Raw genomic sequence first — 26,203 nt, 5'->3', positions numbered from 1 at the left:
TTCATTTTGGATGCACCTGCTAGTTGTTCTTAGCCTATCTTCCGTGACCACAGAAGCTAAACAAGGCCGAGTCTCCTTTTTTCTCCTCGATGGGTTAAAGCGACAAAAGCTTCAGAGGCCCAGTGTTATGGCCAGCAATTAGCATGAAGCGCTTGGGAAACAATTATACTTTGGCCCATGTAGAGTTATTTTTCCTGCCCCCATCCAAGCCAACGCATAACCAGCTCCATGGAAGAGCCCTACCTCACCTGACATCCACAGCCCACTTCACCTGACCTGGTACAGTCAATGGGCCCGCTAGCCGAATATAAGCAAATCATGATCAGGAGATCGGAGGGGCTAAAATCTTGTCCCAGAACCAGGACAGCTTTTCAGCCCGCAGGTGACCGGACACCCTGCCTGCTGTGGAAGGGCTGGGTAGAGCGTGGCAGCTCACACTCCGTGCAGCTTAGAAGCTGTTCAGAAACTTGCAAGAGACTGGGAGCACTGCGCTAAATGACAGTATGCCTCCTGCATTTATTTTTTCCAAATGAGAAAAGGAAATTATGTTTTAATTCCTATATCCTAAATCACAATATGAATTATTTTGTTCAGTACTTTCTACCTAGGCAGCTCTGTACATCCATCGCTGGTACCAGCTAAAGCAGCAGCTGAGCCATCCTGCTGCACAGCAAGGCTGCTGGCACATCGTGTCCCTCTGAAGCTACACAAAGAATGTGGAGGCAAAATGGAATTACCTGGGCTGGAGTTTGGCCAAGCCACCCCGGCTGGGAGTCCTACGCTTACAGAGAGCGACACGGTTTCTCAATGATCACAAGTTGTCAGGGTTTTGGTATGACATCCCTCTTAAAGCACAGAGCCCAGCCTCCTGCTGGGACTCTTGCTCTGCAATAAGGTTTAGATTTGCTGCTGACTGACTGCGCAGACAATATGGTGGGGGAACAAGTCATTGGTGGCATATGGGATTTGGTGGGGCGCCTGCGCGCGTGTCGCAGTAACTAATCTCTTGCAGCTGGTGTCATGGCGAAACGTCTGACCTCGCACTTCCAAACTCTAACTTCTTCCTCCGACACACATCTCCTAGAGCATGAAGTGGTTAAAGGTACATACAAGTTCTTGGCATTTGCTAGTTGTCTGGAGCCCTCTCGTGGTTCATGCAAGGCTTCCATTGGAACACAAGAATAGGAGTTAGGCCTAGGACCGTACTCACTTCTACCTGACTATAGATGAAGTATGTGCCGTCCACCAGTACCTCCAGCTCCCCACTGCGGGCATGCAGCTTAAACACCTTGGGGTTCATAGTGATGCGAGACCAGTCATTGAGGACTCCACCTGAAAGATCTCAGTATGAGAAAATGGCAGTCACTCAGTACCCGTCAGGATGAAAAGCGCGGGAGCACAGAAATACAGTGACATTGCAAGGTTTCATACACAACGCCTGACACAGACCCATGTTGAAAAGTCAAACTTGGCAAGAAAACCCCAGAATTAAGGACCGTGCTGTGCTAGTTTTGACTCCTTCCCACGGCACTAGCTCTGATGACACCAGCACTAGCTGCTGTCTGAATGGGACACCCACATCATGCAGCGTGCAGGATGAGCGATTTCCATCTCTGCTTATCCTTGTTAGGAGTCCCTCTTCTCACCCCTGAATCAGCACGTGGCCTTTTGTACTACACTGCATTCATCCCCAGCATCGGATACAGACGAGCTCATCTTCTCCTGAGGCTAAGGTGAGCTTATCATCGTAGCTGAGTGTTTCCCAGCCCTGACAAAATGTTCTCATCAAGAGTAAGTGCTATCATCCCCACTGCACAGCAAGGACACTGGCACATGGAAATCAGTGCCAGTACTTCAATGTATTTGCTGTGTTTTCTAAATTCAGCTCCGAGGCCAGGGGCTGGTTTTTGACACTCTGCCTGTTCAGCCACAGAGCACAAGCAGCTTCTGGTAGCTGTGGTTACAGCAGCACTTCTGCAGCTCAGACCCCAGGCGCCTCTTGAAATTTTGGCCCTTTGCTGCTGGTGACTTCCCTGGTATCATGGAAGAAACTCTGCAGAAGGGTAGGATCAGAATCCAGCCCTCCAGGCAAGATTCCCAGCTGACATTACCCAGCCAGAAGGCTATTAAATGTCCTCAACTTCCCATCTCTTCATTCATTCCCCTCCCCACACCTCTCTACCCAGTTTCCACACCAAACGAAGTAAAACTTCCACAGCGTGCTGCAGACAGCTACTTCATGAGGATGATGGCAAGATGAGAACAGTGATTCCTGTCCTTACGGGAATTGGACTAAATGTGGCAAATCTGCCTGCCCCACTCAGTGCTGCTGAGCACGAAGACACAGCCTTCACCTTCATTTTAAGCCCTGGGATCTTCCGTAGAAGAAAACTGGGCCTTGCAGCAAAATAAACAAAAGTATTATGGAAAAAAATGGTGTGCAACTATGGCCTGAAATAGTCTCTCAGGACAGATATGTGCATGGAGGCCAATTTAGGGTTGTACAATTGATTTTAATTCTGATATCCCTTGACTTCAACGTTCTTGACTTTACAACTAGCATTGTTTTAATGAACGCTGTGTGATTACATTTCCTAGATTTAAAAAAGTCAAAATAACAACAAAGTAAAATGGCATCACGTCACACCACACGAACCTATACTGGGGTCCTCAGCACACAGTTAGGGGTTTACAGAGCCGCCACCCAGGCCTCTGCCACTGGAGCCAGCAGGATAGCTGACAGCACCAGCAGACCTCTGTTCCCTGGACGGGCACATCCCAAGGACACGCTGCTACGTGCCGAGAACAGCACCAGGTCTGTAGGTTTTATCAAATGCAACTCTCTTTCCTCCCAGTCTTCGTCTGCTTTTCTGCTGCCTGCCCCTGGCTGCTAAGCCGGCAGGCTGTGGCTTCTGCTCACTGTCAGCTGGACAGCATTAATGCCTGAGTGCCCAAGGAAGGCAGGCTCAGAGCAGGGGATTGTTCCCGAGCAGCAGGGAAGGACGGTTACAGGGTAATTCCCACTCTTAGAGAGTAGCGTACACTCTGTAAACATACACGGTTCCCATTAATGACGGGATAATTACTTTCTGAACATAAGCAAAACAGCATCTTTTCCCTCGTGCTGTTGTTAGAAACGGCCCATTTCCTTTTTGTTTTTGGGAGCTTTCCCTCGCCCCGCTGCAGGAAAGACATTCAGCTCGAAGGATACTTCCCTAACCGTGAGAAACGTCAGCTCACGCCTGGTGGAAGAGATAAACCGAGCCTTTCCACAGGAGCCCTGGCCAGCCCTCACCGTCCCACGCACGGTGCAGAAGACGGTGACCACGGGTCCTGCAGCCCTGTCCCCAGGGCTCCCCGGGGTCCAGGCAGGGGACAAGCCAGCTCCTCTCCAGCACAGCGAGACATCGCCAGCCGAGAGACAGCAGCTAATGAATGAGACCCAGCTGTTGGCAAGAGGAGCAGAAACCCGAGCAGAAATCGGAGAGGGATTCGGGGAGGAAGGAGGAGAGCTGAGAACTGCTGGTGGATGTGAAATGGCTCGGCAGGACCTGGGCCGAGTTACAGACGTGGGGGGGATGCTCAGGGGGCTGGGGAGCTGCAGGGTGTGCTTGCCTGCAGCGGGGCAAGGCAGGAGGAGCTAGCAGCTGTGTGTCTCTGTGTCCTCGCAGCTCTCTCTGGAGCTGCGCTTTCCCCTGAAATATATTCATGGGGAAATGGGGAAAAACACAGGCTAATGGGGTTTCGACAGGAAGGGGATATACTGCAGGCTTACAATAGAAAACAACAACAACAAAACAGGCTGGGAAAGAAGGCTGGCCGGTCAAGGGGCTGAGGAAAACTGATTTAACAACAGGTGGGAGGAGGCACACTATCTGGGGGCCAAGGGGAAGCGAGACCCAGTGGGGCTGGAGTTCTGGGAGAATAGAGACAAACTGGGAAGTCTGAGCACAAAAGAAATGGGGCTGGACACTGAGCAGAAAGCTCCTCTGAAGCGTTTGGGCAATGGGAATCAGACTGTCACGGTCAGTAATCGATGCCCCCTGTCAAAGAGTGGTCTTAGATCCAGGTATGTGACATGGGCTGCAGGACAGGTTCAGTAAGTGCCAATATCATGAGATCCTTACCATTCTTCACTTGGATTGCTGAGCCTTGGCCTTGAAGGTGGACCACAGCTGGCTGCAAAGAGATTACAGGGATTTAAAGTTGGTCAGAAACACCGCGTCGTTTTACAGTAACCGACATGGCTTCACGGCTTTGCCGACCGGTACATGACAGTACTCTGAGATCATTACTGCTTTTCATAAACAAACAAATTAAAAAAAAGATGGGAGCAGCTGAGAACAACATGTTCAATTACTGGGCAAGAAGTGAGAAGCCCAAGCCAGATTAACACGGCTTGCTCTTGAGCAATGAGAAAAGTGAGCTCAGTCGCTCATTTTGTGGAGCTATGATTTAGCACAGAGGGGAAGGGGTGGGTTTGGCACGTTGGCAAACATAACCGGTAACTTGAAAGAAAATCAACCAACCTGGATGTCTCTGGAGCCTGCCTTGTCTGTGGCACCTGCAAAATGCAATTTCACATCACTGCAGAGTTATGCTTGAAAGAGCTGCAGTAAATATTCCTATGAAGAAAACTCTTACCCCATAACAAACATTAAAGACTCATTTATAGCAGGAGGAGGATGTTAACAGCTATATGGGGTACGGCTTCATGTTAGAAAGTATGCAAGTAAGAAAAAGCCTCATCGTACTTTCTTACTTTATTCCCGCATTCTGCCTAGCATCATCAAAATGCCCCAACGATATTCAACCAGTTTCCACTAGAAGGAAAAATTGCACAACTCCTTTGCTGATCAGTAGTGGTAACGAAGACTCTTGGCTGCAAAGATTACAAGTTTGACTCCGCAGTAACGCAGGTCATTCACTGCATTCAAGCTCCATGCTGAAATCTCTTTTCTCCGAGAGCCAAATCTCTATTAAAGAGGAGATGCTTGTGGGCAGCACTCTAGAGTGCTAAGGACCTCATGCTGCTGCTGGCCTGTGCTTCAGCAGTTTCTGAGACATAAACTGAAAAGTCAACCGAGTTTTCCTTTGAGAGCCATGCAAGCCATAGGGTGACAGCCCTGATTTCTCTGAAGAAGCATTTTTTAATACCAGACTGTTCATGTGCATAGCACAAACAACAGTGATGTGAGCTTCCACTAACATGCATTTTAAAGAGTAATTAAATTCAGGGATTTTTACAAAATAATTGGCATATGACTCCACGGAGGAATAGTATCATACAGAAACACAGGAGCAAAGAGAAACACAACCAAGGACCACAGCAGAAAAATATATTTTCATCTGACTTGTATGGCAAAACCCAACTGACTTGGTTTCTCGTGCTCCCGGGATGTTTTAGTGCTCGTGTTAAGCAGCACCCTCCCCGGTCCGGATGCAGAAATGGGGTTTGTGTCAGGAATGAAGGCAGAGGGGGGCACCCAGCCACGGGGACGGGCGGTTACCTGAGGGGCCCTGCAGCCCGGGCGGTCCCTGAGGGCCTGGTGGGCCGGGGGGGCCGGGGGGCCCCATGACGGTGGTGCCGGGAATCCCGGGGATACCAGGAATGCCGGGGGGGCCCTGGGGGCCAGGAGGGCCCGGTGGCCCCTGGGGTCCGTTGGGCCCCGGAGGACCGGCCTTCTTACCTGGAAAAAACACAAGGCCAAGCGTTAGCGTTTCCCACTTCAGCCCCGCTCCAGCCCCAACAAGGAGGAACACCCGGTCGGATGGGCCACAGCAGGCAACCCCGAAAACATTCCACCATTTCTTGATTTTACAACGAAAATAGCTTTTTGACGTAGAACAGCTGCAACCTTCCTCACCTGCTGTACCCATATGCCTTCATATCTACATCTTTAACGTCAGCAGCACGCAGCCTGTAGGGACGTGACCACGTGCCACCGATCCCCTGGCCCAGGGACTCCTCCAGAGGGCAGTTCGGAGCCGAGCTGCAGCTCCTGCTCTCGCCCCTTCCCTCCCCGCAGCATCCCAGCACTGAGCATTGCATGAAGCACTCAGATGCTCAGTGCCTCAGAGTAACTCAGTGCCCAGCCTGGGCTTTGGGTGGAGGGCCGAAGGGACGGCTAGCTGAACCCCGAGGAGGAAAGCACCGCAGAACTGCCGCGTTCCTTGAGCACCTTGCATCAGGCACAAGGACAAAGGATGGGAAAAGAAAGCGCAACGATGCAAGAAGACTGCAAGTAGAAGCAAAGACTCTGATCAGGCACGCACACAGGGGACCGAAGTAAGGTCTGCAGGGAAAACCTGACCTGCGGTTTCCTGATTTTCCAGATCCCCGTGACAAATTATGGTCTTTTGATGTAGTTTTTAAAGAGCGGTTTTCTAACAGCTTCTACGCCAAAAAGCTTTACTAACATGGCAAAGCTGTTTCATCAACTGCTGCAACAAAGTCTGCTCAGGCACAGAATTAAACCATTTTTTAGACAACAGCAACGATAGAAAACAAAGACTATGGGTATGGTTTCTGTCTACATTTATGTACTTGTTTCTCTACTAACTATGCATCGCTGTGGTGGGACCAAACCACAAGAAATGAACTATTTCAGTTCGTGCAGAACTGGAAGGATCTAATCCGGTGCACCGCGGCCACCAGCCACGGCCAAGGGAGAGCTGTGCCGCTCAGTGGCAGTGTGCCACGCGGTCCCTTCCCGCGTCACCTGCCCCAGCACCCAGCTGCTCCTTTCCGCACTGCCACGGGGCCGAGAGTCAGTCGGCCGCACAGAATTAACCTCCAGCCCCGCTTTTCGTTTCTAGGTCCAAAGGAAGCAGAATGCTATCGTGTGCTTCGTTTAAAGTAGAAAGCTAAGTTAAGCTAAATACTCATAACTAAAATAATATTGCGGTAATACTGGTATCCTACAAAAACGGGGCAACGGCTTAAGGGGACAAATTGTTACCTGCAGTGTTTTTGCCCACATTAGCAGAGGTGCCTTCGAATCTGAGCTGGCCACAAGCCAGGCTTCCTCTAATCCAGCAATTCTCCGCCTCCTCCTCCCCAGGATAATGACAGGTCTTGGAAATTCTCAGCTTGAATCCAAACCCGTACCTTTTTCCCCTACAGCACGCTGACCGAATTCTTTTCATTCACACCCCTTCCATCTAGACAATCCCACTGCAGGATCACAGGCACTAAGGCAGGAATCCTGCGGCTGTCTCTCCTTGCTTTCTTTCCCAAGAGGGACACCCATTACAGCTGTTTTAACTAATCTGTCTCAGAAATCTGGTCTGCGACTAAATTAGCTGCTAGTTTAGCAGTAAAACAATTGCACATAATTCTGAAGCCGCACAGGGACACTTATTTTCTATGCATTCTTGCTCCTTCAAGTAATTTCAACTACTTCTCTGTATTAATGCAATCCCGTCTGTTAAAGTCACAAGGCAAAAAATAGTTCTCAGTGCGGATAAAGCTCGATTCATCTTCCCACTGAGGGGACCATTCATGGCCGAGCTGTGGTGCAAAACAAGCAGCGCGCCAGGAAGCTGGGAAAGCCTGCAGACGCTTTTAGGAGGATATGTGGGGAATGAGATGCCACTGCTTCCCCTTTCTTTTCTCTCAACTTTTTTTTTTTTTTTTTAAAGAGCCACTTATCGGGGCAGAATACGGCCACACGAGAAGTCCTCATTCCCAAGAGTCCTGTGCGCCGTGGGGTCTGCGCCAGGTGCTCACACCAAGCAGGGGAAGCCATCGCACAGCCGAAACCAGCTCTCAAAACCCAGCTCCTGCGAGCACTCAGCGGTTAACGACGAGCCTGAGCACAAAGTCGAAGCGTTGGGTCAGGCAGGCAGCACGTGCCTCCTGCACAGCACACGAGGCCTCGTGCAGAGCTGCCGTACCTGATGGATCTGCAGAGGTTTGAGAACGTCCCGTGGCACTCCCCAGCTCCGCACAGCTCTCCAGCGAGTGCCTCCTTCACCCCCAAGCCGACTGAACCAGGCACAATCGGTACGCTTTCCTTAACTGTCATTCACTAAACAATAAGCTCTAATTCTTTAAAAAAAAAAAAGCGACAACACCATAAAACTGCAATCTTTTATACAGCACTACAGCTGCATGTAATACAGCTCTACGAGATCCCTCAGCCACTCCAAAACTGCTACGAACACCACAGGCACCACTTGTTATTAGTTCAGCTGATTTAGCGCGGGTTTAGGGTTTCGGAGTTTTGTTAGGACAAGGTTTCTGAACATAAAATTTTATGCTGCTTTGGAGGGTAAATACAAGCGAAGTTCCCGACCGCGGCCTGTCCCGACCTCTCAGCCATAAATCCCGAGGTCGCATGCAAGGAGCACCGACGCGGCGCGGCGCGGTCACAGCGGCACGTGCAGCCGGTGCAGCGGCCAGGTTTCTGCTGGAAGCCCTGGGTAGCGGGAGCACCAGCGCTGAGCGCCGTGTGGTTCAGGGACAGCACGTCTGGGGGAGCCCCTGAGTTGCACACAGCTGATGCCTTTCCTGCAACCTGCGACAGGGGAGCGCCGCAGTGTTCGAAACACTCGCAGGAGCGTTTCGATCGTTACGAGCAGCAAAAACAGGCAATTGGATCCCGCTTCCCTAAAATCAGGGCTGTTGCATATTTTTGAGAATAAGCCTATAAAGCAGATCCTTTGGCTCGCTTAAGTTCCTGGTAGCAAACAAATGCATGCCTATTAAGTGTTCTCAAGGAGCCCCACGCAAGAAGAGATGGCATCAGACACCTCACGAAACACAGGGCTGCGTGCTGAAAACTCAAATCACAGAAACTCGCCAACCTGCGTTTTACAAAATAATCAATTACGTATTGCAGACAGCTTGAGGAACAGGGTAAGAAAGTCAGACAGGATACCTCAGTATGGAAACATAAGACAACGCTCGTGAGTTTAATGCTTGACCAGAAGCTGCAGGGTTTATTCACATTTCATTTGGTGAGCTGGAAGTAGACACCAACCTGCAGCAAGATCCATGGGAGAACAGAGAAGAAAACTAAAGCTGTTCCAGCAAAGATGGCTGCGCTAACAGCACGCAGCTCGCCATCGCTGGTACACGACAGCTCAACGATTTAATTACGGCACCTTTGGAATTACTCCTATACAGTGCAATTAACTTCCTTCAGCTCTTAAAGACGGCTTCAGTAAATATCTATAACCCCACACTGCTGCTGCTAGGGAATGCAATCCTGCCATAGCAATAAGGGCTTGTAGGAGCAACACGCAGCCTGCTTTATCAACACACGCTGCGTTAATCCTTGCTATTTGCTGAGGGCTGAACGCCTCATTGGTTTTCTCATTCATATTGGTTAAAGGGAATTCATAGCTGGGGCAGTCTTACACAGGCACAGCAAGGGGCCATTGAAATAAAATTAAATTAAAACTCAAACTTACCCTTTTTCTTGTTTTTAACTGAACTTGGACCTGCAAAGAAAATAAAAAACTGTTGAGATTCAGCGATCATTTCATCTTACATAACCCCCCCATCAATAACCACGTAGCAAGAAGGGTGTCGCTGCAGTGCTGGAGCAAAACTGGCAACAAAACCAGTAAGCCAAAGATGCAGAGTTTTCTACTTTCCACAAGGTATTTTATTCAGATTCCATCTTACTTCCAGCTCAGCTGCAATGCCGCTCAGGTTTCCGCACAGAGATTTGCTGTACACGGCCAGTGAAGTTGCCAATACGAGTACGGCACTTCGAGCTTTCAGACAGCAGAAACCCTCAGACTTAGCAGAACCCATTTCCGAATAAGACCCATACACAGCAGACTATTTTTCAAGCAGACAATGGACGCATTTATCGCCTACGCAGCAGCACACGGACTGTCCCCGTATTTCAGACACGGCGGACACCTGGCAGGGAGAGTCGGTCCCAGGGGCCCCTGAGGTCCCAGGACCGAGGCCATCTCAGCCACGTCCAGGTCTGGCCATTGAGGGCCCTGAAAATTCCCCCGAACTCCACTTAACACCTGCAGCTGCTGCTGGGGAGCTGCAAAACTGGCAGAGAGCAGGTTTGCTAAAACCACGCTAGCTTGAAGTCACCCAGCTTAAAATTTAAAGTTGGCACGTTTAGCTTCCCGAGGAGGACAGGTTAGAAGATAACAGGGCTCGGAGCTCAGCTGAAAGCAGTAGCCCAAGTGCTTGCAAGCAGTGTTGTTAAAAAAAAAATAAAATATGGTTTTAAAAAAAAGTAATTAATTAGTATAAACTGGCTTACTTAATCAATGGGAATACAAGCCTCCCTAGCAAGAAGTGGAAATATTTATAGTTAAGCTGAGAAACTACGTGATGTCTTGAGCAGAAGTTGAGTGTGAAACATGTTCCACTGTTTCCTTGAAAATTAATCATGGATGGGAATAAACTGCAAGAATCCCCAAATAGTCCCTCACAACTTGTCAGTCAAATCCCTAAACGCACCAAAGACTGAACTCTAGCTAAAAGAAACTCGTACAATACTCTAATTTGTACCTTGTTTCCAGTTTCAACACAGATGTGAAAAGTTTGTTGTTTAATTTCTGTTCAGGCAAATAGTTAATTAGACCCTGGAATGCAAAAAATTAATGCCACAGCCACATCCAGCTTCAGTCCCTGGTGTGCTCGTACCTGCTGGGAAAGGGGCACCTATGCCGGGGACGCGAGCATCCCAGCACCGAGTGCTGAGCAAACCCAGCCGCAGGCAAAGGAACTGCACTACTTCTAGGAACGGACGGCAGCGGGGCTGCCTCGAGCCAGCAGTGGTAGGGAAAGACAAATTGCAAACAAGCACAGAAGTGCCATGTTCCCATAAGTAGGGGACAGCTGAGAGAAGGACCAGAGAAATACCCAGTAACCTCATTCCTGCCTTTCCAGCAGGAATATTCAATTCCATGTATTATGATGGTAGATCATGGGAAATTTATGCTATTATCTAATTTATTACCCCTACTAATTTACTGTTATTATTATTATTTTAAAACTAATTCTTATATTCAAAATAATTAGATCCATGAAGACAGAAACCCGTGTGTCATCCTGCAATGCCAGTACCAGTGTCTTGCTGGGGAGAAACGCTGAAGCCAACCATCAGGACAAGTGCAGACCGACTGTAAAATCTGTCGTGTTCTGCAAAGGCCAGCGGGCTTCTCTGCCCCTTCTGAGCTCTGAACCTTCCCGTGATGCAGAACTAGCCACGATCCCGCTGGCAATCCCTAAAGGCACCAGCTAGTTAATAACGTTTTTGGTGAAAAGAAAAAAAAACTGTCTGGGGACATCATTTAAAATAAAACAACGCAGCGAGCGAAATGCAAGTGCTGTGTATGTGTCTCTTCAGACCTTGGAGTCACGAGAGTTTATTTCATGTTATATATATCACACCATTAGCGCTATAACCAGAGTGAAAGTACAAATAGCTGCGGCGAGCCAAACACATTTGAAATGGATGGAACCAATTAGCTTCAAAGATGAATGGGAGGAATGAGAACCACATGTGATGTCAATGTTCACAGTCTATATTACAACACACGCATCTGTTCCAGGCACGGCAGAGAGAGATGTTACGGCTGTGCAAGTGAATCTTTCGACAAACACAAAAATACTTCTGACATGAAAAAACACAATATTATTAGACTTGGGAGCTTCTGAGTCTCGGGGGTTTGCATCTGTTCATCTCCCAATAGGAGGGGATGGATAATTTAATTGTAGAGAGAGCCACAAGGTTCATCCGATGCACCAGAAGACCGAATTTTCCTCATTTTTGCTCAAAATGGCAAACATTTCTGAATTTATTCTAAAGCGGTAACCAAGTCTCTCACTGAGGTTGGGAAGAAGAGCTCCACCAAAATATCGGATGTGCGCTCCCTTCCACACGCAAGGTGCCGAGGCACAGGACTTGAAAGACTCTCTAGATACTCGCTGGCCCAACACATATGTGCGGAGGAAAAAAAAAAGTCCTGTCTGCCGTACTCTTCGGAGGCCACTCCCCAGTGTTTAAACAATAAAGCCTGTGAAGTGTTGCAGTACTTGAATGCACGTCACCCTCCGGTTATCTGCTGATCGACGGAGCAGGTTAAACACCGTACACGTTAAGCACACGAGTTCTGGCTGGAGCCTTGTCCCGCACCGTTACTCCCACCTCGCCCTCCCTGGTCTCAGAGCCTTGTACACGTCTCTTTGGTGCCACTTGGTCAGGTGCCTCGATTCAGTTCCACCAGAAGCTACTTCTCCAAGATGCAGGTTACAAGCACGTGCACCAGGCTCCTCTACAGCAGCAAAAGCCTTATAAAAGAACCAAGTTATCTGAGAACCACTGCTGCCGCCCTCCAGAGCTGCCATCTTCATGCAGAAAGAAATCGATTTGACGAGTTCTCCGCTAACCCATGCTGGCTGTCACCGGTCTCGTCTCTCTTTCAGGGGCTTCACCACTGTGCATTTGAGGATTTATTCCAGTTCAGGTTGGACTGGAGCGTAACCCAACCAGTCAGTTGCTTCCCAGTACCTCTTTTCCCTGATTTAAGAAAACAACCTTCAGTTCGTTTTTCTGCAATCTTCTCACATCACCTCTGCCCGTCATGAACTGCTTTCACTATCTGGTATGTCCTTAGCAGAGATCAAGCTCATGGTTTTGACTGCTGGTATTAAATGCCACCGTCACCACAGCATAGTTTGTTTTTTCTCCATATGTACTTGTGCTCTGCTTTTACACTTCTTGCTAAAAATCTTACCTCTCCTCTGCCTCCTTTCTGCATGCTTTCTGCTTGTGTTTGAGGTCAAACCAGACCCCAAGATTTAGGAAAGTTTATCCCCTTCTTTATTTCCTTTCATCTGAAATTATATTCATGCTTATGCTCTAATCCTTCCTTGAAGGAACTGTCAGCTCTGCTTAATCCTTCATTTCAGCTTTCTTTTGCACAGGAAAGAAAGTTGACAAGAACCGCTAATACAGAAGAGAACTGGGGTATCAGAGGAAAGGCTGGATGGCTTTGAAGGACACAGTAATAAGCACGGGATGAGATTCAGTCATGCAAATTGCGTAGCCCTATAAATTATATATACACAGGGAATAATAAAGATTTCTGCTGTATGGTGGAGCTCTTCAGCTGGAGCTGAGGAGGACACAGTCTGCACTGAGCACAGGTTTGGATGGGAACTTCTGTCTCAGAGTGGACCCCCAGCCTCACGGGGCAGTGCCCGAGAGTCTCAGAAACTCATCGGTCCCTTTGGAAAGCAGCAAGGTTATTTTTGCCTACTGGTATTGAAAGCCATAATTACAAAACTACGAAGCAGGCTGCTGCCCCGACTTAAAACGTCTAGGTTAGCTACCTGATCTGCTTTTAACGTTTATAATCCCCTTCATTTGATTTCCTTTAGAAAAAGGCTCCCCAGCCCTGGCTGCAATAAGCCAGGCCAGCTCCATCACCTGCCCGATGACATCTCCAGCGCAGGACGAGATTTTCCCCACCAGAAATGGTGTCAGAGTGACACCGTTGTGCACTGGGCTGCTGAAGACCCTGGCTTCAAACAGCGCTCGAGACCCAGACTCATCCCAAAGCTTCTTTTCCACATCTGTTCGGACAAGGAAAGGAAGGATAGCAGAACGGGGGGGAATACAAAGAGAGCAATAGTGGCAAACTTTGAGGGAAAGTTACAAGCGGAAGAAGGCAGCTCCAAATGATAACAAAAAACCCCAACCCAAACGGAGCTCCCACCCTCGCAGCCTTCTGCCCACAGAGACGGCAGCTGGGCGCCCGCGGGAGGGGGAGGCTTGAGGCAATGCCAAGCCACTTCTCCCAGCAGCATTACTGGTTTCAGAGGTGCTAGCTGCAAGCCAGCTCGGATGCAAACTTCCTACCTAAGCTAATGAAAATAATTGCAACAGACGAGCTCCTGTTGTGTAGAGCAGCACCTGTGGCCCTGCAAGCAGCAGAAGACATCTATCGATGCTTCAGGGAAACAGCTCTAGCCCTCAGCTCCTGCAGCCCTAACATCTGCTGGGCAATTTCCAAGGGCTTCAGAAAAAAAAACAGATGGTGATGCAACTCAAGGATATTACATATGACATGTTTTCGCTTATAAAGATTAAGAGAGTTTACTTTTTCCCCCCCTGATTTTACTTTCTGCATGCTACACACTGCTATGATTTACTATAAATACAAAAATATCAAAAACTCCTTTAGGACATGTGCCGATATAAATAGCACACTAAAAGAAAAACCTGCGTTCACTTATTAGTTGTGTGTGTGGATTAACAAGAAATAGTTTAAATTCTTTCAAAACAGTTCAAACTGGTTTTATTGATGGGAACAGATCTTTGTAATTACTTTTATTTTATATAAAACCTATAAAGGGCTGACCATTACGAAAACCATCAAACAAAGGGCGAGTACCTAGGAAAGCTGCCGAACTTTCTCAAATTCTGTTGTCAGGAGCAGAAAAAGTCAGCGAATGCCACTACCGTGTTCGAGCAACATCCGCATCAAATTCAGAACAAAGACATCCACTGACGTCTTCACGGTGCTCACCCTGGCAAGCGGTCCCAGAGAGGTGCGCCGCAGTAACCACCACGTCCTCTGCAGGCGGTGCCAACCCACTTGCAGAATTTGCTGTTTTCACCACTCGCCCCTAGGATCAGCAGGACGTTCCTTTCCTATTTCCGAGCACTGAGTTACTACAGTCAGCGTGTCATCCGTCTCCTTACCTAAGCACAGCTCTGCTTTGGGGGATCTGTAGGACCGGACGATATAACCGAACCCTATCCACGTTACCATCACCACTCTGCCTCTGGGAGACCAGAAGTCACCCTCCTCCAAGGGCACAGACAGAATCGGACACAAAATCTCGGTGATCCATAAGACCACAGAGTCTCCCAGAAACGTCCCATCGCTTCTCACTCATTTATAAGATAAGTGCAATGCTATCGCTAGTTGAAATCATCAAGTCCACAGCTACTGTCACAACAAACCCTGGATTCTGAAGATGGTATCAGGGAATTTATGTGACTGATCTAATATGCGCTTTTTCAAAACTATCTCTTTGTGCACTACCAAAAAACCTGCAGCTTTTTCTTTGACGTGTGAGCTTCTGGCTGTAGCTGGAAGAAGAGTATTAGGTTTAATGATCACTGCCCTCAACGGCTACAGAAGTTTGTGCAAAGTATTTTTCCAAGCCCTGTTAAGCACCTGGTTTAACAAAGAGACCACTCGCTAAATCTCAAAGCTCTGAACACTGCCCAAATCCACCGGTAACTTCTGGAGCATAGCTAGCTAGTAGAATTTGGAATGAGTTCCCAGCCATTAGTTGGGCAACCATTATTAACGAAGCTATTGAAACACGTATGGGTGCCAACCAAAACAAAGTTTGCATGCGGGGATTTTTTTCTTCAGGGTTTCTGGATTCTCAGTAAACACAACGGACAAAGGGAAGAGAAGAAGCAGAAGCACCGCAAGGCAACCAGGCTCTGCGGTGCAGCAGCTGAGCATCCCAGGGCTCAAGTCCTGCCAACCCTCAGGTGACATTCGTCGATGAAGCATCCATTACATTCTTTGCTATGTTGTCTCAATGGGCAAGATCAAAAAGCCCACTTAAAAGTGGACCGAATAAGTCCACTAAAACTTAGTCGTTTCATTTACAGAAGGGGTGTAATGATATTTACTTCATTCACACGGGTATGAGATATGCAAGGCTTTTCAAATATTTTTAAGTGCAGCGTTATTAATGCCAGACTATGGTGGAGTTGGGGAAAGAAGGATGTTAGCTCCCAAACACATGCTTAATCTAGAACATGTGGTTTTTGGGGAGGTTTGGAACCAATATGTTTTCAACATTTTCAGGAAATTTGGTCTAGCCAGATGAAAGCTTCTTGGACCCTACTGAAATATCAGTCAGTGATACAAATACTGAAACAAGATGAATTTTTCCCTTCTCCTAGAAAGAAAGTGCTTCTTCACCAGTTCCAGAGAACGAGGCAGCAGATCTTGAGGAGCAGCTCCTATTTGATATTATTACTCCAGAAAATACAATGAATTATAGATCTAGGAAAACGTCCCAGAAGTAAAACACATCATGCGCTACTCCGAATGTCTGGTATGCCTTGGCAGAGTGCTTTTTGGGGGGGTGGGATGAGGAAGGGCGGTCTCCTGCTAAGTGTGGAGGAAAGATGCTGTCAGCAGCCACAGGCAGAACGGCTGAATCCCAGCTAGGGATGGGGATGTCGCAGGTACAAGGCCTGTACTGATTTCAGTAAATCCAAATATACTGAGTATGCTGCACAACTGAGAGGGGAGCTTATTGTATGAAGTGGAGGGAAAATAAAAGGATGAAATTGTGCCGTTTGATGTATAAGCATGTAAGGCAGAGCCCTGGGCCATGCAGTTATTCTCAACCACCATTGTTGCCTCTCTCTCTGCTTTTGTTCCAATTTTGTTTTGAACTCTTCAAAATTCATGCATGGACACAGTCACCCTTCATTGTCTTTTTCTCGTTACTTCTTTGAGACACTCCACGATGGCCCCCCACAGAACAGCATCCTTCGTCTAACGGCCTGCCACTCCACCTTCACTGCCTTTAACTGTATGAATTAGAACATTAAGCCCTAAATTTCAGGAGTCCTTGCTTAAAAGACAGCGGTACCCTGTCTCATTCTGGAGTTATAGGCTGCCAAGTGCCCAAGGCTGGCTCGGCACCAACTCAGAGCTGACACGGTTTCTGATACCCCACCCCGGCGCTGAACTTCAGTGCCCAATGCTCAAACCAGTTTCCTCAAGCCTGGGAGATCATGGGGATTTTGCAGCTCTTTGTGCTCTTTTGAGGCACTCCCTTGGCTACTTCGACTTTTAAGGCTATTCTTCATCTCCTTCAAGGACTTTTCCCATGTCTCCGTATGTCTCCAGGGGAAGTATCCCACACTGAGGTCTCCCCTGACACTTCTGGGACTCTGCTGCTTGGCCAGAAGGGTCTGAGAAGACTTTGTGCACCAACACCAAAGGCTGAAGATCATTTCTCTTGTGGTAAATGAGGTATGAGAGTGGCTTTCTGCTACCTCACTGCTCTTCTCCTCTGAGCAATCTGTCAAAGGACAAGCCCACGTCCATGTGCTACCCAGATGATCGGATTCTGCTCCAGGAGCTCCATGGATCAGCAGCCTGCTCCCTCCCCGTTCCTCTGATCCCCTGCACCAGACCCCAACGCAAGCCTATGGGTCTGAAAACAAATGGAGGAGGCACAGCTCATTCCAGCCCTGTCTCTCGAGTCCCTGGAGCGACGCTAGATGCCAGAGAGCCACAATCCCTCTGCCTCAGACAGCTTCAGACTATGAGACATCTCATCACGTAACAGGTTTTTTGTTGTTGCTGCCATTGTTTTTTTCTCCTGCCAATACTTCAGAGAGATTTCTGCCTGGTTTGATGATTAAGAAACAGGGCTCTTCACAATGGGGAATAACTCGGTCAAGTTCATAAGGAATGTGAGGACAGTTACTGCAGAAATACAGAGATACTGGCTAATAAAGCCAGTCAGTGGTGTAATTTATATTGGTCTTTTATCATATTAAAGGGAAAAAATCTTTAGTTACAGCAGTTCAAGATGGTCTAACCGAAGTGGGAGCACAAGGGACGGACCTAAGAGAGCATCAGGCAAAAACCTGCTTCACTCGCCCAGGTAAAGGCTCCCTGTTGAGCAGCCAGACACCCTCTGCACCAGTTGGGACGGGGGAGAAAGAGCAGGATGAATGTAATTGTGCTCATGCATTGAGAGGGTCTGGTGACCTCCCGGGGTCTGCTCCATCCCACGTCCTCCACAGCCTCAGCTCTGCTTCTCCAGCAGCCAGCGCCCTGCTGACAACCGCTACTCGCCGCTTGCTGCAGCAGAGCTCCGGGATCCTTACTCACCGCAGCAGCAGCTTCAGTTGCTTCACCTGGCAAAGAACGACCAGCTGATTTATTTCCTCTGTTCCACCCCGTCAGGCTCGGGGCACAGCCTGCGACGCTGCTCCAGGGGGACACGCACGGGCTGACGCACGACAGCTCCATGGACAGCACCGGGCTCTGTCCTCCCTCTTCTGGCCGTGGTGAACCACCGAACAGTTTGAGACAGCCCTTGAAACCACGCCGCAAGAATAGCCGAAAGTCAAATGTTTCATTATACCGAAGGTTCTCATGTTCATTATTGTGCTTGAAAAAAATGAAAAATTTCAGCAAACTGAAATGAAATCCCTCAATCTTCAACCTAAGGCAAGAGAAGCCCCGGAAGAGAAGCCCCAGGGATGGCTGGCAAGAGCTGAGGTGGCACTGCGCTCCGCCCTTGCTCGTGTGTATATATGTGTTACTTAGATGAGGCGAGACCTCAGGACAGCCTACTGGTAACGTGAAGGGTTGCCTCCTCTTTTTTTAAATCCAGTCTCCACTGACTAGGTGCAAGCACATCGCAGTGCAAATGTGTTCATGAACAAAGACAAAATCCTGCTCCCAATTAACTCCAGAGCCACTGTTGCTGGCAAAGTAACATTGCACTGACTTCTTAAAAAAAAAAACAAAAAAAAAAAAACAAAAAAAAAAAACAATCAAACATAAATCTCCACCCCTCTTAGCTCCGTTCCCACATAATCAGTCCCAGCCAAGTTCCTGGGGTTCACACCAGAACCTGTGGCCATCATATTTCATTTTCTGCACTCTCACTGGCTATGGAAGAAGAATATGATGTGCCTTTTGTTTTCCTTCAGGCACTTAGGTTGGATTCCAAAAGCTGGATCTTTACAGCAGAGCTGACAAACAACATTACTATTTCTATTTCAAGTATCTAAAGGCTTTTTCCTGTCTTGCTGGCTGCACCCACAAGGCTTATTTTCTATACAGCACTGCACCCTATTGCTTACTTTATCAATACCGCATATTTGAATTCAACAATTTAAAGCGTAGTATTACAGCTGTGTTTTTATTTTGTTTGTTTTATTCGGTTGTTGCTTAACACAAAACATTCTGACATTTTAAGTCATATCCCACTAAGATAAACAACTAACATATGTCATGAATTCCAGTAGAAATGATTCCCAAGTGGCGCTGCAGCAAGGTTTTAACCGAGCGTATTAAAGACTCTCCGAAATTGTTTGCTGGAGATTTTAAACGCATGCCTCCCCGCTACAGCCATCCATAAGGAATCAAGGGCAGGTGTGAGGAAATCTACTCTGCTATCTCATCTCTGCACAAGCTGACATGTTTTTCTTCCTGCTGCATGTAATTCTGGCTAATTGGATTGCAAACCTCTGCAGCATCGAACAGCTGCCTGCAATCTGATGGTTTAATTACGCCGAATAGCATGGGATCTATATCTAAAGACAAACGTGCACTTGGAGTCGCATGAATCTGAAAAGCAGCCTTAAAGAAATCCAAGGGACAGAGACCGCTCTTTGGGAAGCCCACGCCTTTTGCGTGGCCTCGTCCTTACAGCCGCAGTGACACAGGGAACGGCTGCTTGGCTCAGCCAACCCTCGAGGTTACCCATTCACATCATTGCAAATAGATTAACGTACTTAACCGAATCCTGCTCGTGCTAACGAGACCGGTTATGAATCCAACAATGTTGCTATACATCATGGCTAACAAAGCCCTAATGAAAACAGGGAATTATCGTGCCTCATTCACAACTTTTTCCCCAAAGAGCTTCTCGGTGGTGGTGTTCTTTAGCTTTGTGCAACAGTACTTTTCTTTTTTTTTTATGGTTGATGTATCTGGTCTACTATAACTGAGCGGAGTTTTATTGAGCGCCCAGACAGGCCACAACTGAAGACAACTTCACAATTCCCGTCACCAGAGCAGCAGCTCTGGGTTTGGCCGTTCCGTCCCGCCCTTGCCACCACGGACAGAAAATCGGGTTATTCTGCCCAGGATCTGCCCAAGGCAGATACCCTGGAATTGCTGCAGCAGGACGCTGAGCCCGAACTCCAGGCCCTGGCCGCTGGGGAAGGTCTGCACGCTCCGACTCAGCACCAGTCACCCAGCTTTTGTGTCAGGGCTGATCGGCGACCAGATGCACTCGGAGCATGTGCTGAGCAAACTTGTGTCTGCCTGCAAAGTACTTGTGGATGTGGCCAGCAAGCCGGTTTATTCACAGAAATCAAAGCTCAGCTGCAAATACTTCAGTAAGACAGACAATAGAGCCTCTCTCATACTGTGGGAAAGAAATCACCAGCTACTAGTCCCGTCGAGCATTTATAATGCCTGGTACAGGGCATCCACGGTCCAGATGCACACACGGCAGAGATGCGATCACATTCCTGCCTTGCTGTAACATCTGTTCTCGTCTCATTAGTCCGCACCATGTTTTGTAACAGGAGAAACTCAGATGCTTAAGAAGTCAGCATCTGACCAGAGGCATTATGAAAAGCCCCAGTTCCACAAGTGGAATTCATATGGAATCACCAGTCACTTCTAATGATGTTGGACCACGCTCAACACGGAGTTTTGAAAGAAGTTGAGAAGTTTAGTTCGAGTTTCAGCAAAGCCTGCTGCAGCAGCACACGACATTGGGTTAGGCGCTAAGGATCCATCAGGACAAGGCTGAACCAGCAGAAGTACCTGAAAACGCAGTCTAGGTGGAATTCTGACCAGAGGAGTCCTTCTCGAGCCTCCCAAGCATCCTCAGCATCCCCTCATCTTTCCGTGGCAATCCACCCACCTCATCCAAAGCAGGCAGGAGAGAAATGGGGAGGTGCCAGAGAAGGGCAAACACACCCCAAGGAAGCTCTATGAACGCAACTAATCAACCCATCACGTCTTTATGAATATTAAGAGTAAGGAAGCAGGGCTTCTTTTGGAACAAGCCAGGTCAGAAGCGGAAGGGAAGGCTATTGGGGTAGCTACACACCAGCAGAGTTCAAGGAAGAAATCCGGACTCCATCGGCACCTACCACATCATGCTTCTGCACGGCAAGCGACTGCCTACGGTTTCCCAAGACAGGCTTCGGCAAAGACTGTTAACAGACACTGCAGCGAATTTGGCTTCAACGTAATTTCAGTATTAAAGAAATTAATTTGGAGTGGTTTGAGCCAAGGATAAGCTGAAAACATTTCAGCTGTCTAAAAATACACTCTTTTACAAGTTACACCTGGAGCAAGAAGACCCCCTTGAATATAATTTTCCCCTTTATTTTCACTTGTTTCCAGAAATGACTTGGCATTAATCTGTCACTAGCATAAGGGAGCTGTAAACCATGACCTGGACTTCATTCTGAATTTTCAGACAGTTGTTAAGCTTCTCTGGATCCGTCTCTGTGGAAACAGTGGTTAGAAACAAGCACAGACACAAGACCAGGGTCTAAAATTAGTTTCCTATGTTTTTATCAATGCGTCTTCATGGACGAAAAGTGCCCAAGGTAAAGGACCGTATACAAATAGCCCACCTTATTATAATAAACCCAGGTGTATCACGTAGGTAAGGATCTGTAAATGAGCTGTGGTCTTAGTTTTAGCCATACTCATAAAAAATACTGGCAGTGATGTCATGGTCCTTGTACATGAAGAAAGAAAAATCTATTACAGCGTATCTTAATTCCTCCCTTCTGCCATTTTGGGAGAAATCACAGAGAAATTCTGGGGGGAAAAATCAGAGAAGAGTGAGTATTTTCTGGTGAGCCTTTCCTCGGGACTGTCTCCTCCGCTCCAGTATCCAGGAAATGTTCTTTATTTATTGAGTGCTCATCACCATGGTTTCTGAGCACAATAAGGCTCTATCGCCCTTAATACATCTGCGTTTCTGAGAATTCCTGGACTTTGGGGAATTGCACGGGGCCGACACAAAGGAACCGATTGTTCTGGGCTCTGGAGTCGGAGGGATGTATCTTCCCTTTCCAAAGGAGAGGAAGCGAGCAGGAAAAGTCGCTATTGTGATCCGTACAAAAAAAAAGCCCGGCTGCACCGCCAGCGCGACCCCGCAGGAGGGGACGTGGGGACGGGGCAGGTGCCTGTCCCCGCGGGGCGGGGGGCTCGGGGCCAGCTACCTGCCACCAAAGCCCCGCTGGCACCCAGGGGAGCCCCAGCGCGCTGTGCCCCCAGCGCCGGGTAAAAGCGGGGCTCGTCTCGAGCTGCTGCCATCCCGGTGAAGGGAACCGAATTTTCGTTTCAGCAGAAGCCATTCACAGCACTAAAAGCAGTGGGTTCTCATCAAGGACTTTCCTCAGCAGTAAGGACTGCCAAAGTAGTAGGAACCAAATTGTTGTCAGCTTAAGGACAGCCATCTGCTCAGCCTCTTTCCAGCTGCCATGCTCCAAATCAAAGAATGGATAACAATCATTTATGTTTCTCACCAAGCGCAATATGAAAAAACCTAGGAAGGGAGAAAAAAAAAAAAAACCAACAAAAAAACCAACCCCAAACCAAGAAGCAAAAACCAAACAAACCAGGAAAGCGGCACTGCAGGGATCTAACTGGGAACAGAGATGAAAGTAGGAGAAAAAGAAACTAGTTTTTTTAAAACAATGTTTTTTAAAGAGTCCTATTGACATCTGCTTTGTAAATGTTCTGTCATTATTTATAACCTCAAGAGCACGGAATTGTCTCTGTAGTTACAACCATGCTACTCCCATATTTTGGCTTTGTTAGCAAAGAGCCAGCAGCATTTTTACTGTTGCTCTGGGAATAGAGATCTAACATTTCATACACAGTTTATTTAAAAGTGGACTAATTTAACATTCTTGATGGTTCCTTTTAGCACAACTGTTGCTAATTACCAGCTCCAGAATGATTTGTTAATCTGGGAGCTACAGCGGTTCCACAGCAGCATAAATACACCAAGACAAAAAGGAAGGAGGGCAAAAAGAGGAAAAAATAAGAGAGGGACGTCGGAGAGGGTCAAGTTTTAGTGAGCTAGGACAAACGAAGCGGCAGGTGGAGCCGGTAATGCGGAGCGCCATGAACTGGAGCTGTGAAGAAGATAACCCCGCGCCTTGAGAAGTCGAAAGAAATTGGTGCGGCTCTTAAAGCTGTGCAAACGTTGGTTTTGGAGGCATGTAGAGGAAGCTGGCTTGAAACACGATCTGCGCTCCTCGGGGCTGGGGCAGGCACCAGCCTCCCGTTAACGCCGCTGGCCCCTGGCGAAGCAACCCGCGGCACGGCACGGCACGGCACGGCGCGGCACGGCACGGCACGGCACGGCTGGCAGCCGGCAAAGGGCGAGCAGGAGCGGGGCGAGCAGGAGCGGGGCCGGGCACGAGGAGCCTCCCGCTCCTCCCAGGACACGACCCCGGCTTTGTTCAGGCAGTTCCAGGGCACCGCGCACGGAGGGGCGCAAACAAAAAAATTAAGCAAACACGCTCGTAAAACACGACAAGTGAGCAGTCCGCCGAGGAGGAGCCCTCGAAGCGCTCAAGTCATGTTTGTCAGTGGCGGGGCGGAATTGATGGCCTTGCCCTGCTGCACACAGCTTTTTGTGGGTTTTTTTTCAGAAAGCAGCAGAGGCGGCACACCGGGCTCACCGCCGGCGGCCTCCAGCACCCCAACCTCCCACCCTGCAAAGGGGGACGGGACCAGTCTGACCCCTCCTCAAAACACCCTTTTCGCTGCCAAAGCTCATTTTCCGAAAAGAAACCGAACTTTTAGGAAAAGAACCAGATTATCTTTGACATCTATGCGCCATCCAGCCCGTCGCTTTGTTGGAACCGGTGGGAAAAGCTGGTGAGGACCCCAGCGGCCACGAAGCGAGGCCTCGCAGCCTCCCTGCAGCCACGGCTTCTCGCACTTCGCATTGCCCCAGCCTTTCGCTGCATGCGTGAAGGGACTTGAAAGTTGGTAAAATTAATTCCAGACAAATATTAGCGAGGCCCCAAGTGGAAAGCACATCTCCTTCCTTCTGGGAAGTTACAGTGCATCCACTTTTATCTTTGGGAGGCTCTTTGCAGATCAAAGATTTGATCAGCTTTTCCTTTGTAAAACTCATGAAGCGAGCGGTGTTACCAATACCGTAACAATCATTTGTTTGTGTGTGCGTGTGTTCATATTAATGATTCATTTTCCTTCTCTGAAAAACAGATTCCTGCACGCAAACCTAAAACGAACCCCAAGAGTCACACAGGGAAGAAAGCTCTGTTGTTTGTTTACTGATTTTATGGTTGTTACAAGAACAATCCCTACCCTGACAGCTTACACTTGTTAAATGCCTCCCTCCCTCATAAAACGGAGATGGCCAAACACTAAGCCATCGCCTGCCGGCACAGCCCACCCTGCTCACGTCAGCAGGAAAACAACCTGCCGCTGTGGCACTTCTGCCCATCCCCGTTACCTTACACGGCCAGAAAACAACTTACAAAAAAACACGTAATTGGTGGAACCGTGCTAGACTGCTGGAAGGATTCAGCCCCGGTGCATTCGGGGAACATCAAGGGGATGTGGGACAGGGACGGAGGCTGCCGAGGCGCTACAAAGGCAGCGCACGCTTTCACTTAGGCACGACACGGACGAGAAAAGCCCCCGTGGGTCCACCGGCTTTCAGCAGCTACTTGTCACAGCACAACGATCCTCTGCACATCTGTCAATACGAAGCCGGTACTCAGACAGCCTAACGGACTAGGCTAATTCCACCAGACATCTGCCGGCAGCGCTCAATTGACACGGTTCCCATAGAGTGGAATCTCGCTACTTGCACAAGCGCCTCGCGAAGATACTGGAATAGATTTCGAGGAGTCGGCGCAAAAGGCTCCGGATCCTCCCCGAGCCATCTGAGCGTCAGGCCGACACCGGCGCTGAGGGTGCTGGACCACACTGAGCTGGAATCACTCAGTGAGGCTGTACCAAATGCATCATACTTGTCAGCGTTTCGGGGAGGAGGAATCCTGGGAGTTTCATGAAGCTATTTCTTGGAGCGGAGCCACCGCAAAACGTTTTCCACCGCGAAACTGCGAGGGGAGGATGGGAAGCTCACCGAGCCGGGAAGCCGAGGGGGAAAACTAACAAGAGCTGAGAAGTTTATAAACGCCGTCAGGACTTGACAAGCTTAGCAGGCACCAAGCCACGCACAGACCACTCCTTAATTACTTCTTGCTCTACTTCACGCGAGGCAGGCTCGCTGCGCGCTGTCAGACAGTGCCAAGGCAGATCTGAGCGCAGCCGCGGCGCGCGCACGCTTCTTCTGCTGCTCGGCAGACCCCGTCCGACGGGGGCAACGTGATCTGGCTGCTGGGCCGACACTCGGTACGCCGTGGTTGTTCTACATCTGCTCTAATGCACCTCTTAGTCCAATTTCGGTCCTGTTTCACATAGCAGCTCCTGATGCTGGGGACAGGATATCAGCAGTAGCAGCATTTCTGCTGAAAGACATGGTTGAGTGCAGGAATGGTCGACATCAGGAATGGGCTCCACCTCCCAGAGCCTTCCAGATTGAAGGTAAAAACACTTCAAAAAAAAAAAAAAGGAAAAAAAAAAGGCCCATCCCATCAAGGAGCAGGTGCTGGGACGGTCCTTGCAGAGGAGGCGCCGTCAGACACCACCTCCAAACCCAACCAGAAGGTCCAAAACAACGTGACCATGAGAAAAGTGCTTCGGCGTCCCAGCATAACGCCGCTGGAGGACGAGGCTCTCACTGAGGGGTGGTGATGGTGTAAGGGATGTCCTGCTGACCACGAGGGCAGGCAGTGCCACCACACCAGAGAGGTCTCCGGCCATCAGCCAGCACCAGGGCCTCCGAGGAAGCCCTGGCACCCCTGTGGTTGGAATCACAGATCCTTGCTTTTGTATTTATCAAACCAGAGATAAATAATTTTATTTTGCGGGTGCTGAACCTCTGCTGTGAAACCCCATTAGAGCAGTTAGCATTTTGTGATGCAGATGTTCACAGCTGTTTTTTAGACTGTGAATAGCTACTTGAGGATTTTAAGCTAAGACAGATGAATAGAGCAACAAATACAGGTGTACAAGCACAAATTACTACCTTGAATGAGCACAGAGCCTCACTGTTAGAGAAGAAGAGCTGACGACAAGAGTACCGAGTAGCATCAATTTGTGCAAGCTCACTGGAGCTCCGGTTGTAGAAAAAAGGACTGCTGGAACTAATAATCTTGAAGGCAATCAAAATTATATAGAGACTATTATAAGCCACAGATGACACTTTTTTTCCCCCCTACATACAGAACTCTGCATGTAACCGCGATCAGAAAAAAGGTCGGCCTTGTGCTTACGGGTGCAAAGCGCCACGCGCGGCACCAAGGAACGAAGTGACACTCAC

The 26,203-nt window shown here is 48.7% G+C and overlaps 1 protein-coding gene and 1 long non-coding RNA gene across 6 annotated transcripts in view; both read right to left on the bottom strand.

Annotated features, from left to right (window-relative positions):
* EDA (ectodysplasin A) overlaps positions 1-26,203 on the bottom strand; it is a 76,501-nt gene that overhangs the window by 5,063 nt on the left and 45,235 nt on the right. The window contains exons 3-7 of one of the 5 annotated variants that reach the window (XM_080554287.1): positions 9,421-9,450; positions 5,511-5,690; positions 4,530-4,564; positions 4,128-4,179; positions 1,211-1,332 (exon numbers count right to left, since the gene is read on the bottom strand). In XM_080554287.1, coding sequence (XP_080410413.1) covers positions 1,211-1,332; positions 4,128-4,179; positions 4,530-4,564; positions 5,511-5,690; positions 9,421-9,450 — 419 coding nt within the window. Of the gene's footprint in view, positions 1-1,210; positions 1,342-4,127; positions 4,180-4,529; positions 4,565-5,510; positions 5,691-9,420; positions 9,451-26,203 lie in introns of all 5 variants that reach the window. The other 4 variants (XM_080554288.1, XM_080554285.1, XM_080554286.1 and 1 more) reach the window with 4 other exon arrangements.
* Positions 16,703-26,197, bottom strand: LOC308177307. The gene is made up of 2 exons (XR_013938992.1): positions 25,910-26,197; positions 16,703-25,286 (listed from the first exon to the last, which is right to left on the bottom strand). It is a non-coding gene; the product is annotated as an uncharacterized lncRNA (long non-coding RNA).

This window comes from Anser brachyrhynchus (genome assembly GCF_964034855.1).
Source record: "Anser brachyrhynchus genome assembly, chromosome: 13".
NCBI lineage: Eukaryota > Metazoa > Chordata > Aves > Anseriformes > Anatidae > Anser > Anser brachyrhynchus.
The sequence above is the reverse complement of the archived record's forward strand: the minus strand, read 5'-3'. Positions and strand labels throughout refer to the sequence as shown.